Raw genomic sequence first — 15,351 nt, forward strand, 5'->3', positions numbered from 1 at the left:
AAGGAACTGCTCAAAGCCCCAAGCAAGTCTCCTTGAGAGCTGAAGGGATCAGTATCCCTTCACTACTCCAGGAAGTGGGCTCTGGGAGAAGAGCCAGGTAGAAGAGTGAGAGGTGGGATAGAGTAGTCCCATTCAGCAGTGTCCACTTCTCAGAGTCTTGCCTCTGCCCCTTCCTTTTAGGGGTTAATGGGCAGTGGGCCTGTTTTATGCTGCTCTAATATGAGCCACCAACGTTATATTTAAGTCCATTTACGGGGATTTTCAACTTTTCCGAGTCCACATCCTCCGAGGAGCCTTCCTGGTTCCCTTGGGTTGATTTCATATCCTTCTTTTGAACCCTAATGGCCTCTTTACTTGTCTCCCCAGGGCACTCTTAAGTTCTTTAAAAGAAGGTTTATTCATCACTGAACACCCAGCATCTAGCATTATGGACATCAGGTTTTAATTTAAAATTAATAAAAAGCAGCGCAGACTAAATAAATACCAATTAAAGATAAGGAATAGGGCTTCCCTGGTGGCGCAGTGGTTAAGAATCTGCCTGCCAATGCAGGGGACACAGGTTCGAGCCCTGGTCCGGGAAGAGCCCACATGCCACGGAGCAACCGAGTCCGTGCACCACAACTACTGAGACTGTGCTCTAGAGCCCGTGAGCCACAACTACTGAGCCTGCACCCTAGAGCCCGCGAGCCAAAACTACTGAGCCCGTGCACCTAGAGCCCGTGCTCCACAACAGGAGAAGCCACTGCAACGACAAGCCCACGCACCACAACGAAAAGTAGCCCCCACTTGCCACAGCTAGAGAAAGCCCGCACGCAGTGACGAAGACCCAACGTAGCCAAAGATAAATAATCAATTTTTTAAAAACCGATAAAGAATAGCAAGAGTCTAGACTCCAGCGGTTCAGAGACCAGTACCCCTACCAGAAAAATCAGTACAAATGAAATTAAAAACCTATCCCCAGCACCAATCAACTCCAGACCCTCAGCCGTGACACAAGTACAGGAAAGAAGATGGACATGGTGACGAAAAACCGTGACACACTCAAGTAAAACCTGCAGTGTTTGATCACCAGGTGCACCAGTCCCCGATGACCATTTCCTCTGAATTCCTCACAGCAACTGTTAGAACGATGAGCACACAGTAGGTACTTGACAGATACTCACCAATATATAATAATTTATCTATGACAGGCTCTATATTAAGGCATTTTCAGAGCCATAAAGGAAAGGAAACCTACATTTCTCAAATTTTTGCACTTCACCCAAAGAAAATATACAGATGGTAAATAAGCACATCAAAAGATGCTCAACATCATTAGTCACTGAGGAAATGCATGTTAAAACCACAATGAGGGCTTCCCTGGTGGCGCAGTGGTTGACAGTCCGCCTGCCGATACAGGGGACACGGGTTTGTGCCCCGGTCCGGGGGGATCCCATATGCCGCGGAGCGGCTGGGCCCGTGAGCCACGGACGCTGAGCCTGCGCGTCCGGAGCCTATGCTCCGCGACGGGAGAGGCCACAACGGTGAGAGGCCCGCGTACCGCAAAAAAAAAAAAAAAAAAAAAACCCACAACGAGATACCACTACATACCTATTAGAATGTCTAACATTAAAAACACTGACTACACCAAGTGTTAGTGAGGCCGTGGAGCAACTGGAACTCTCACACCCTGCTGGAAGGAATGTAAAATGCTACAATCACTTTGGAAAACAGTTCAGCAATTTCTTAAACAGTTAAACACACACCTACCATATGACCTAGATATTGTACTCCTGTTTACCCAACAAAAATGAAAGCATATGTCCATACAGAGACTTGTACACGAACGTTTATACTGGTTTTATTTGCAATAGTCAAAAACTGGAAACGATGAAAGTGTCCAGCAACAGATAAATGAATAAACAAATTGTGGTATATCTGTTCAACGGAATACTACTCAGCAATGAAAAGAAATGATCTGATACGCGCAACACTACAGATGAATCTCATAATAATTATGCTGAGTAAAAAAGTCACATTGAAAAAAAGAATACATACTGTATGATTCCATTTATATAAACTTCTAGAAAGTGCAAACTAATCTATAGCAGCTGAAAGTAGCTCAGTTGTTGTCCGGGGACGGAGGTATGGGGTGAGCAAGTTTACAAAGGGGCATGAGGAAATCTGGGGGGTGATGAACGTGTTGATTACCTTGATTATGACAAGTAAGGTGATGGTTTCACAGGTATGTCAAAAACTATATACATTATACGTGTGCCATTTATTGTATTTTTTGTACATCCCAATAAAGCTGTTAAAAAAAGCTATAAAGAAAAATAAGACACATCAGATCAGCAATGAACTAAATTGTGAACTTCTGATTTACATAAATACATTTAAAAGCATCCAAAATGACAACGCAACATGCTTAGTTGTAGATACTAGTTTAACTAGAAGGACGAACCACTAATATAAAATAAAAATACATTGAAAGGAAAAAAAGTAAAGTATCACCAGACCGTCTTATTCTGCGGACCAAAGAGTCACAAAGCTAAATAAAGCTGGTCAGGGAAATAAGGTACTGACGACACCGGATACATCTGGGGGCTGATGAGGAAGCAACCAAGTTAGGATCCACCTTTTTCTGAGTTTTAAATCCCAGCAGGTTCTCATCAGTAGCCTTGAGCAAACAGGCTCTACCAAATTTTCCCCACGACAATGATTCCCCTCATCGTATAGACGTCCTGACAAGTGTTTTCCCAGATACCTCCATCCCTGGAGTGTTCCTTGCACCCCTCCTGGAGCAGGGGTCCTGAATTTCAGGGGCAAACAGGAACCACCCTGGGAGCTGTTTAAGAATATGGATGACTGGGCCCCTCCCCACAAAAAGCTCCCTATATGATTCTAATTCTAATATGCAGCCGGGGCTGGGAATCACTGCTCTAAAGGCTCCCTCATCTCTGGAGAAGAGCCGGGCCACCACATCCGGCTGGTTGGTCCCTTTACTTGGAAGCCCGTTCTAGTCCACTACTACCCAGCTGTCAGAATGTCCCCAGAGGGACATCCCTGGTGGCGTAGGGATTACGAATCCGCCTGCCAATGCAGGGGACACAGATTCGAGCCCTGGTCTGGGAAGATCCCACATGCCGTGGACCAACTAAACCCGTGCACCACAACTACTGAAGCCTGCGCGCCTAGAGCCCATGCTCCACAAGAAGCCACGGCAATGAGAAGCTTGCACACCGCGACGAAGAGTAGCCCCCGCTCACCGCAACTAGAGAAAGTCCGTGCACAGCAACGAAGACCCGATGCAGCCAAAAATAAATGTCCCCAGAGTGAGGACTGACCTTGAGAGCTCATCCGAAGAACCAGCAGACCTTGAGCTCAGAGCTTAATCTAGGTTGAGAAACTGCCTCCAAACAGAAATGACAATGACCGGTTCCTTTACACGAAGCAAACTTGGGGAAGTGATACACCTCAAGTCTGAGGAAGCTAGAAATAAGTATAACCTGGGCTGAAAATAGGGTTTTTTTTAAATTATTATTAAAAATTCCTGTGTATCTGCCATGAATGAGGACTGTCAGAGTGACCGGCACCACCGGATCAAAACCCATTCTCCCCGAAAAGACTCAAGCTAAGAGACAACGCCATTTCCTAACTCAGGCCTGTTCCCACACTACCGAGGTCACTGTACCTGTTAAAGCTTACAGAACAGTTTTGAGCACAGACAAACAGAGATACTGGCTCGGTGCTTCTTGACTATTATAACTCTAAATAGGGACTTTCTGGGCCCCAATCCACAGGTTACTAATAATGGCCCACATGGCAGGCAGAGAAAGAAAGAGAGCCACATGAAGAGACCACCAAAATTACCTTCCATTCCAAGAAAGAACAGGAAGATGAAAAAGGAGAGAGTTTCACTTAAGACCAGCGTGGGTTGGGAATGGCATAGTGTGAAATATTAACAGCCCTGAAGCTCTCTTTGTTATGCAAAAAGGGATTTTAAAAAAAGACCCAGCTTCTGTCTGACGAGTGTACTAGTCAACCACCCATTTCTTTTCTTCCTTTGCCCAGGAATGGCCGGAGTGATGTAATTACCACACTAGACAGCTGTCTTCCTGGATAAGATCACCTTGTAAAGAAGCAATGCAATTAGAGGATGCAATGAAATATAATTTTTAAACTGATTTTGCAGGCTGCCACATTCGAGTTGGTGCTTAATGGCCAGCTTCTTTATTACAGTTTTCTATCTTATGCAATTTCTCTTTGATGCAGTACCTATGGAAGGCATGGAGTCTTAAATTTTAGTCCATGTCACAAAGGGTCTGAGATAAATATAGGACAGATCAGCTGAGAAGCGAGGCCACGACCAGAACCAGACAATAAAGGGCTGAAGTGCCACTTGACGGCGGGGCAAGGCTGGGCAGGGCGGCAGTGTCCTTCGCCAGCGCTTCCTCTGCGTCCCCTCCTCCGGTCTCCCTCCACCACCCCTGGCAGAGTCTACCCGCTCCCAAGACCTCTCCCATCACGCCTATACTGCTGACTGCCGGAACGCTACTTCTTCAACAACAATCCAAGCTCCAGAGCCATATTTCCAAAAGAACCATTTTGTTGTGAAATTTTAAAAAATATATTCCAAGGTAGATAAACAGTATAATGATCTCATCGACAGTATTACATTCTCATGATCCAGGTTCAACAATTAGCAACTCTTTTTATCATATCCCCCAACACTTTTGAGAAGTGGAAGGCTGGAGTATCTTAAAGCAAGTCGGGTCCATCATACCGTTTCCCCAAGGCTTATGGGCACCTCCAACGTGCTTCAAAGGGAACTCATTCTCTTTTCCGTTGGTTTGCAGACAGGAGTACTTCTGCACCTTTAGATTGCCAGCCTGATCAAGCATACGCCTAGCCTGTAGAGAGGGCTTGATAAATGCGTGCAGAGTGAACACTACAAACATAAACACACTCGTGCGAGCACGCACACAAGCACGCACATGTGCACACACAGTAGCAAACTAGACGGCATGAAGCAGAGGTCCAGACGGAGGGTCTAGATGATGAGACGGGATCCAGGACTTGCTGCTGGCTTCCTGCCACGGGCCAGCACTTCTGAGAACGGGTGAACGCAAGGAAACCCTCTGGCTGAAGCAGGGGAGCACAGTGGCTCTCCTGTCCGTCTAAAGTATGACAAATCCCAACAAGTTATGGGTTTCAGCAGGCAGCTACCAGTTGAACCAAATACGGTTCTCTCAAGGGGAGAAGAGGATCTTTTACAACACATATGCTAATGAAGCACAACGACATAGAGCATTTAAAACAAAATGTCCCTATATTTATTCTCCATAGACAGACTTTTACATTAATATTTATGAGGGATTCCTCGTTTATTTCTCCCAGAGATTTCTCTCCTGCCCAAACAGAGGGGATAAGAGATAAGTAACATGAGCCAATTACCTTTTAAACAGCTACAAAGGACCACCGTTCTGCTACTTGGTTAATCTTCCCAACACACCACCTTCCGCACACCAGCCCCTGCTCACGGCCCCGGGCCTGCTGCTCCCCGTGGCGCCGCTGCAAGGCCTCTGTCTGCCTTTATGGCCCTGCTGTTGCTGCCCCGGCCTGCAGATCCAACCCTACCACCCTCACTCAGCAGAGCCAGACCCACAACTGCAAATGCTCACCTGCCGGCATTCCTGCACCTGGCTCCCAGCCATTTACACACCCAACGCTTGCTTACGCTTCCAACTTATCAAGAGGCGTGAGCAGTACAGACACACGTCCAGCACATCCTGTAAAGACACTCTCACCTCATCAGCTTGGCGGGGGGGCGGGGGGGCCAGCACAGAGGGGAACTAGCCTCCAGGGCCGGTTCACTCAGCCGTCAGTATGTGAGTCAAGGCCAGGCCGGAAAGGGACACAGGGAACCCTGCGTCCCCAAGGAGTTTCCAGGCTTAACAAAACACAAGGCAGACAGTGGCAAATGCCGTGGAAGGGTTACCAAAATAAAGCCGTACAGGAGTTCAGAGTTGAAGGTTTCTATCTGCCCAGTCACTGAACCACATTTTCCCTTCCCCAGTCAATGCCACAGACGGAGAAAGACACTTTCCTTCTCCACCCGCCAATAACACAAGCAATAAAAACATAAAAAAGGACATTTCAAGAACTATTACTGACTGCGTCTTCTCCGGGCCCTTGAATGGAAACTCTAAAGACCAGAAACAGGCAACAGTGGAGCCTGGATACATAAGAAGACTATTCCACACCCTTGGCCTCAAATGCCTTCTGATTCGATTTCAAGGCAAATGGAAAACAAATGTGAACAGCAACAAAAAAGCAGAGGAAGAAAATGAAATGATGCTTGTGCAGTTAAACTTTTACAATCCAACTGGGTGAGGCCCTGGGCTCTTCCCTGTTCCCACGCTGAGGTTAAGGGTGCAGGCTGGCTGCACGAGCTCAGAATACCAGGTATCTGACCACCGAGGGTTTCTTTCTGTCACAGTGTCGAGATGGTCTGACAACATTTTATAGAGTGCTCACCCTTTTCCCAGCCACAATGATAAAAACCTCAAAATAGCTAGGCATACCAGTTCCTACCAACCTTTTAACCTGTACAAGGAAAACTGGTTGAAACTAACAGGCTGAAAATTATTTTGTTGACAAAACGGAGGGATACAATGAATTACAGGATTGAAGAGCCATATACAGGTAACCCCTGCCATATCAACACTCCTATCCAAACTCAGGACGCTGAATAGATTTGGATAAATATTTTTTTTTTGATAAGACTGGTATCCCTCACTATTCCGGGACACAGCTCCAGCCTCATAGGAAAAAGGCAAAAGAAATACTGAGTCGGACAGCTTAAACATAACTGATGTTAATAAATGAGCTTCTGTAGTGCTGGTTATTGGTAACTGATCTCTTCCTTATTAATATGGTCCCGCAATGGAGAGGAAGATTCTTCCATGTTCTAGAATGCAAACAATGTTTTAATCTTTAATTATATTCTCAATTTCAACTCTTCTGGAGAATTATAGCCACCAAGGCCTAGGATTATTTCTTTATTACACAGCCTCTCAGTGGTATTTAATGAATACTGTTACTTAATACTTGCCAGTAGGGGAAAGGAGGATTTAGTGAATTTCTACTCAAGTTTTGATGACTTTTTGCGGAATGTGAGGAAACTTACAGCTGCAAAGTTCTCTGTTTCCTTTCGGGAACACTTGGCTCTGCTCACCAGCCCAAGCGGAGAGTCAGCCTGGGAAATCAGCATCCCTGGAAAAGGGGATTCAGGAAGCGACGCCGTGTATTTCTAAAGCTCACGGCAATGAACCGGTTTGCTTCTCGTTCGTGGTGTATTCACTGTCGCTTTGCTCAGAGACAAACTAAACTCTAGTAAAAAGAGATGCCAAACATTCTTGTTCAAGGCTCCTACCACCATCTAAGTTGAAGAATTTAATATAAACTTATCAACATACCACCAAATTCTGCCCTCAACAAAATATCAAGATCCTCGGGAGGCAAAACAAAGCCCAAGTAATCAAGAAGAAAAGTAGGTCCCTGCAAGGAAGCAGGTTCACAGCCACTATCGAACGACATCTCTATCAAGGTTTCTGTAAGAGCATAGCAAATACAGAAACTTGGAGTTCCATCTCTGTGTGGCTGAGGAAAAAAACTAGTAAAAAAAGGTCTGGAAAATCAACAACAGAAGAGATAATGATGTAACAGCCAGGAAGCTACAGGAAGAGACTCTGGGTTTAGTGCGCTTCATCCTGGCAAATATTTGCCTTTCTCAGTTTAAACATCAATGACCACGGTAAGTGGAGCCCCCTCGTTCATCACTATCGCCAAGGACGGATTCATGTCACCGCTTTGCTCTCCGTGATTCCTGTAGGTTTCACGTTAAGCAAAAGACAACAGAAGCCTCCGCCTTTCAGGAACAGAAGCTGCATTTACCACACATTTTGGAGAGAATCCAAACATCTGTATAAGCACCATGTGTAATTTCAAGTCGATGATCTTCTTGGGAATTAGCGTGCAAGGCAGTGGCAGGAAATGAGCCTCTTTCAGTTAAACTCCCAGAACCAGATCAGTGGCCACCGTACCGAAGGCAATCTGTTGTTCAAACACGGGACCCCCTAGGTGTGCGTGTGGTGTCATTATCCCTGTTACCTCCTGAATTGGCGGCCTTTCTCTCCAGCGACACTTGTCCCTGCACGCAGTTTTTGTGTGTTGTTGTTACTCAAACCTGAGGCAGGTCATCCAAGAACAGGAGCATGAAGTGAAGACTCCCCACACTCTCGAAGGTATTAGACAATATTGAAACAGATGCCGAATGGTGAGGAAATGCCGCTGGCAGGCTCGGAAGAACACCAAGGAATCCTTTTCAGCGATGAAATGGAACGAAGCACTGACAAACACAACATGAATGAATCTCCAAAACACCACATCGAGCAAAAGAAACCAGGAGGAAAGTATTACGTTCGGCGTGACTCTGTTTAGGGAACGGGGATAGAAATCGGGGCAGTTGTTGCCTGGGGTGCTTGAGAAACGGGACACATGTATAGTCAACTCCTTCAGGGAGGTCTGCGGTAAAGAGGAGAGAGGGGAGCGGGGAACTGGAAGGGGGAGGGGATTATGAGTCGGGTGTTCTCCCAGGAGATGGTTTTGGAACAAGCATGTCTGCATTCTACCAGGAGTGGGCCAGGAGAAGGGGAACACTGATGGAGCAGGACAGAAACAGGAGACCCACGGAGAAGTGGCTCGGAGCAGGTGAGAGGGGACTGGACCTAGTGGACAAGCAGAAGGGCCGCTCTTGGCCGCGAGCGGGGATGGCGCGTCCCCAGTGACTAGCGAGAAGGCAGCCTACGAAAGGCCCTTAATTTCGTAGGCAGGACCTCTTCACAAACCATAACGTGATACAAAAGAAACTGCCTGGCCTGACAACTTCCGGGGCAGGGGGTTGGGGGGGAGGCAGGTAATACTTTTACAACTAACCTTTCTGTAAAACAATTTATGTTTTCTTTCCTGAAACCTAAATGAGATCTGTGTGTGCAGAAAATAAGAACACAGAAGAGTCTTTCACCTGCTGCCACTGAAAGCCGGCATTTCCTCAGGCCAAGGTGCTGAACAGGAGTCACAGGCCAGTCAGCTTGGCCACACTGATGAAAACCAACATCCCACGTTGCCACAAAAGCACACTAAACAATACAGCATAGAGCTGAGACTGCTATCTAGGAGGGCACAAGTAAACGTGGCTCCAGCTGACATACAGTAAGTACACAGCGATCTCAGGGTGCAACTCACAGACCGATCAAGTATGACAGCCACTTCCCAGGCTGATCCCAATCCCACAAAGGTCAAAGGCTGACAATGTTTACCCTGCAACAGGGGACACAGCTCCTTTATGAAAACGACAGTGTCCGTCTGCAAAAGACTTAATATGAACGCTCGGGAATCACGGAAGTGAGGTCGCTTCACCAGTGCCCTCTGAACGCCAATACGGGATCAAAGACCTTTCATCATGAACACCATCTTCGTCTCCTCACAAGCTTCTTTGGAGGGGGAGAAAGATATGAATCATTAATCCCACAAATCCCTAATCCTCTGGGAACTCAGGGGAGAATCTGAGTTTTCAAAGACTACTGCTATTAAAGCCAACCGCATTTAAAAAGCAAACACATTAGTGTGTGGTACAACTCTCCTGTGTTCTTGCCACGCCTGTGGTCTCGGCGCACTCAGGCAGAGACGGTGGTTTCGTGGCAGTAGCTTCCGTGCCACCCAACTGCTGACACAAGCCAATGCAGAAACTCAACTGCCACCACACTAACAGACGCACAGAGTTCCAGGGGTGGGCGAGCGAGGGGCCCAGCCCCTGGCCCTTCACTGGCCTCCTCCACTGTTTAGAAATAAACCCTTTCCTGGTGAGCTGGGATGAAGTGAGACAGTGGCATGGCCATATATACACTACCACGTGTAAAACAGACAGCTAGTGGGAAGCAGCCGCATAGCACAGGGACATCAGCTCCATGCTTTGCGACCACCTAGAGGGCTGGGATAGGGAGGGTGGGAGGGAGACGTAAGAGGGAGGGGATATGGGGATATACGTATGCATATAGCTGATTCACTTTGTTATACAGCAGAAACTACCACACCATTGTAAAGCAATTATACTCCAATAAAGATGTTAAAAAAGAAAAGAAAAAGGTCATTGGAGAATATAACACAGAAAAAAGAAAAAAAAAAGAAATAAACCCTCCTTTCCTTAGAATCCTGTAAGGCCTATGCAAGAAAGCATCCAGCTCTCCATAAAGGAAAGCCTCCATCCTTCACAGCTGGCAGTGGAGAAATTGGGTGAAGTTTGGCTGGGCCTCCCTGAGTGGATCTCTTTCAGCATCCTGCCTGTGGCCTTCTCCGGCACGTTAGGACCACTTCCTTAGGACTTGGCACACTCGACTATGACTCCCTGCTACTTGTTTGTTCCTCTATTTCTACTCAGAGTGTCCTGAAAGCCGAAATTCTATCTTATTCATCTCCAAATCCCCAGCACGGAGCACAGAACCAACCACCTATAGGCCCCCAGTAAATATTTGCTGAATAAGTAAGTCAATGGGGCTCACAGGCTCCGCCACTCTTCCCTCTGTGTAATGGCTCTCCTCATTGGCAACTGGGGCGCTTTTAAAATATGTCTGAAAATTCTTTTTTACTTTTTCTAAATTTTTTGGCTGCGCCCCGCGGCTTACAGGATCTTCCTTCCCCGACCGGGGATTGAACCCAGGCCCCTGCAGTGAAAGCTCCGTGTCCTAACTACTGGACCGCCAGGGAATTCCCTGAAACATGTCTGCAAATTCTGACACTCCTTCCTTCACAAGGGAGAGGCTCTTCCCACCCCACCCCCCGCCCGCCCCCGACCTTGAATGTCAGTCAGACGTAGTGAATCATTTCTAACACACTACAGGGTGGAATTGATGCTACATACCTCTGAGGCGAGGCCATAAAAAGGATAGGCTCTGCCTGGCTCGCCTTCTTCTAGATGGCTTGCTCTGGAAGAAGTCACCCCTAAGTCCAGAGGACACTCAGGCACCCTGTGGACAGGCCCACGTGGGGAGGAACTGAGGTCTTCCACCGACAGCTGGCACCAACTTACCTGCCATGTCAGTGAGCCACCTTGGAGGTGACCTTTGAACCCTGGTCCAACTTGCAGATGACTGTGGTCCTGGCTGCCATCTGACTGCAGTGTTATGAGAGGCTCTGAGCCAGAACCATGCAGCCAGGCCATTCCCAGGTAGGATCCACAGAAAATATGGGCGATTATGTTTACTGTTATTAAACCACTAAGTTTGGGGGCAACTTTTTACGTAGCAATAGATGACTACTGTAGCAACCCTGGAGGATTCGGGTGTTGTTTTATAAGGGAGTTCAAGGGATTTCCATAATGACAAAGATAGTTTATGGTCATATCATACTTACAATAAAAATTCTGTAATGAGTCGTGTCCTACAGATAAAACCACAACATGGCTGATTAACAAGCAAATTTAAGTATTCCACAGGTCAAATTATACTACCTTAAAATCTAAGAACTACATTCAACAAACGTTGGGATGTGATACAGAACAATATTACAATTCTTCTTGAAGGTTGTTTTTTGTTTTTAAAAATTATATATTACAAATGCATAGAAAAAAATCTAGAACAATATCCCTCAAAACTTTAACAATAACTTTCTCAGGGTGACGGTATTATTTTTTTTTCCATTTTTAATACCTTTGGTCTTTTCAAAATGTACAATATGTATATATTACTGGTGTCCTATTTTTTAGTCTAAAAAATATATATATGATCCAATTAGGCCAGCAGCTATGAATTGCTGGTGTCTCTATTCTGGACATCTAACACTATAAGTGGCACATAGTAGGTGCTCAATAAAAGTGAACAGCATGTCCTTTAGCTGTAGATCCTGCCTACTGGATAGTCACTTTACAAAGGGATTCCAGGATAATGTGAGTCCACAAAGCTCAGTGATGTGAAAAGACAGCAGTCAATTTTCACAGGAAAGAGTCTACTAAGTAAAGGAAATCATTTCAACGTTGTATCCTTAGGACGCAGTAACCACTTTTCTCTTTGAAACTAAGTATTTTGAGTGATTTATTATAAATTTACAATGACAGTTGTGAACACCAGTTGTTTTCTTTTCTTTTTTTTTTTTTTGGCCATGTGAACAGAGTCTGTTGATTGCCTTGGTGCTTAAAATAGTTTCTAAGTGTCCTCATAATAGCATGTCACCTGTAAACAGGTTTCAAGCCAATGCAAATTAACAAATGGTGAACAGATGGACTAAGAACTGACTTTTGTCAAGAGAGAGTTAGCAACAAACACTTTTGGCTCCAGTCTTGCGGGACCATTAGAAAGTCTTTCACTTCTCGCCAAGCATCTTGCCTCAGTAGACAATCCAAGCAGAGAAGATGACAAGTTATAAGGGCCCGTTAGACTTTTGAGAGCCGAAAGTTGAGATGTGCAGAACCACCAAATCAACACATGAGAAGCATCAGACAGAAGAAGCTTCCTGCCAAATGGTGAAAACTCTCTCTATCCTGCATCGCTCAAAGAAACTGGTCCCTGTAGTCTCTGGAAAGGATGGCACCTGTGCATGCAGCAGACAAAAAATAACTTGTTGGAGCCTGGCTCGTTATGTTCATCCCGTCCTGGAAGCAAACGTTAACTGTGAAGAAAGCCTGAAAGTCACAGGAATGGTGGGCTGTGGGTGTCCACTGGTGAGAGCAAAGATCCCCAGAGCCAACCCCTGCAATCTCCCAGCTCCTGAATGGCCCTTCTCCTCCTCGTTCTCCGGGTCTCCCCCTCATGTCATCTCCTTGGAGAGGCCTTCTCTGACCACCCGTTTTAAGCAGTCTCCCCTCCTTACCACCCGATGTGTTCCCTTCCTAAGTACTAATCATAACCAGAAATCGTTGTATTAATTTATTAATTTGTTTAGGGGTACTTGTTTTTTGTCTTTTCCCCCCAGTTAAACCAAAAGCTTCAGGAAGATGGGACCACGTCTGTCTTGCTCATGATTGTATCCCCAGAGCCTAGGGCAGTGCGTGGCAGAGAGCAGGCATAATAAACAGTTGCTAACCAAACAGAAAATAAATGAGATCCTGTGTAAAGGCAAACAACCGAATCTCCCCTGCAAACACTCCTCTGGACTGGAAATTTTAAAATGTAGCTTGTAACTGAGGATGTAAGCAAAAGAGGGTACAACAGGAGGGTGGGTTGGGCTGGGCAATGTGTTTAAAGACCAAGTCGAGCTTTGGGGAGTAGTGCCCCTTTCAGGGGAGTGTGCACGTGGATAGAAAAGCTACTGGCAAAGACTGGTGTGCTTCAATTTCTGACTCCACATCACTGACTGAGCCTTGGCCTTCATCTACTGGGGCTTCTAGTAAAGAACAATCCAATGGGTGGAATAATTGTGGCATACTCGAAGGAATACTACACAGCACCAAAAAAGAACAAGCAACCTGGATGAATCTAACAGATACTGAGTTGAGTGAAGACAGTTGATATAAAAGATTACATATTGTGTGATTCCATTTATATGAATTTCAAGAACAGGTTGAAATTCAACAGGTCAATTGTTCAAGGAAGTCAGAATAGCTGTTAAACTTAGGGAGGGAGGCGGCGCTGGGAACACGAGAAGAACCCTCGTGGGGGTTCTGGAAGTGGTGGCCACGTGGCTTGATCTGGGTGAAGCTACACGGAGGTATACACATGTGAACAACCAGTGATCTGTACACTTTACAGTGTCTGCTATCTCTCCTATTGGGAAAAGGAAGAGCACGTACATTACTATTTTAAAAAAGAATAAGTGGGCCTAGCACTGATTCTAATCCCAGCCCTACCAGATTCCCTAGATGGCCTGCAGCTTATCAAAATGTGCTCCTCAGCTGTGTCATTTGTAAGATAAGGAGAACTACTGCCCTTATGCTCTGCCAACTCTGGGAATGTGACAAGGAAACAAAGAATAAGCTCTCAGGGATCCTGAAGTCCTAGAGTCACACACAAACCGTGTAAACTATGAAGTGCATTATAACTGCTTCTTTTAAGACCTATGCAAAATAGATTACCTACATGTTTGGTTTCTAATCTTAACAGATACCTTTTTAAAAGAAAGAAATGACTTTGCAAAAAACAAGTTTCCATTAGCTAAAAACAAGCACAAAGCAGACTTCACCCAGGACAAAAGTACGTTTTTCAAACCCATCACTCACTGAGGCGGTAAGACAAGAGTCGTGGGTTGAGCCTTTGGTCTACGTTTAGCAGATACTCCCATCTGGTTAGCAGAACGTTTCAACGACTGTTGATTCAAAAGGCCAGATGCCAGACCTGCATGGTACTGCAACTGCAGAGAAAATCCAAACAAAAGGGGAAGAAAAATAACATTTGGTAAAAGCTAGACAAGGGGTGTTACACTATCAAGACCTGATACATCTTACCGGCTCAGAACAGTTTTAATAACTTCAAATACAGCTGCTAACATTTTGCTTCAAGGAATGTATTTATAAGGAGATAATCAGACAAATAGGAAAAGAAACATGAATAAGGTGTTCATCATGGCATTACAAAATGATAAAGAACTGGAAACAATCTAAATGCCCAACAAGAACTGGGAAATTGGGTAAAATACGTAGAGAACTTTAAAACACCATTTTGTTGAATTAAAAAAAAAACCAAACAGCTTACACTGTAAACAGAGAGACACTTAAAAACATGTTCTCTAAAATGTTAACAGTGTATTTCTAAATAGTAGAATTGGGATAATTTTTTACTTTATTTTTCACTGCTATTCATATATGCTTTATGTAAATGGTTTTAAAGCTTACGTCATTTTTTACAAGAGGAGCCAGTGGGCTTCCTTAAAGACAAATTAGTTCTGGGAACTCCTGCTGCCATCATGTCTTGCTTATAATAAAAAGCACATAACCCATGGTCCACTGCAGTAAACCAGGAGCACAACAGGCTTATCATAAACAGATTCAAACCTACGGCTGGGCTGCTGTTTCCCGTGATTAAGTATCAATCACAAGAATAAGCTCATGAATGTATCTTACGATAACGTATACAAATGGATATAGGTTCACTGAACAGAACTGGTTGGAGAAGTTAATTCCACTCCATGTACACGCAACTGGAACAGTACAACTGGGGTAAGGAAGCAGTAGACTTTAAATGGGCTGAGAGCCAGCATCCTTTGCTTTGTTCACGACAAACTGCTGAGCTTCGAGGTTACTTAGGACAGATCATCTTACTTTTCTAGACTTTGATTTCTCTATTGGAAAAGAGAAATAATACTGCCTAATTCTAAAACAAACAG

The 15,351-nt window shown here is 45.2% G+C and overlaps 1 protein-coding gene across 8 annotated transcripts in view; it reads right to left on the reverse strand.

Moving 5' to 3' along the window:
- The window catches only part of MED27 (mediator complex subunit 27), a 235,018-nt gene that overhangs the window by 155,178 nt on the left and 64,489 nt on the right, over nt 1-15,351 (reverse strand). For 5 of the 8 annotated variants that reach the window (XM_029203602.1, XM_029203601.1, XM_029203605.1 and 2 more), the window contains exon 3: nt 14,249-14,379. The exons of 2 other annotated variants lie outside the window; for them this stretch is intronic. In XM_029203602.1, coding sequence (XP_029059435.1) covers nt 14,249-14,379 — 131 coding nt within the window. Of the gene's footprint in view, nt 1-12,172; nt 12,625-14,248; nt 14,380-15,351 lie in introns of those variants that run through there. One more of the 8 variants, XM_029203604.1, reaches the window with a different exon arrangement.

The sequence above is a fragment of the Monodon monoceros genome, unplaced genomic scaffold (assembly GCF_005190385.1).
Source record: "Monodon monoceros isolate NGI ecotype Baffin Bay Population unplaced genomic scaffold, NGI_Narwhal_1 Super_Scaffold_5, whole genome shotgun sequence".
NCBI lineage: Eukaryota > Metazoa > Chordata > Mammalia > Artiodactyla > Monodontidae > Monodon > Monodon monoceros.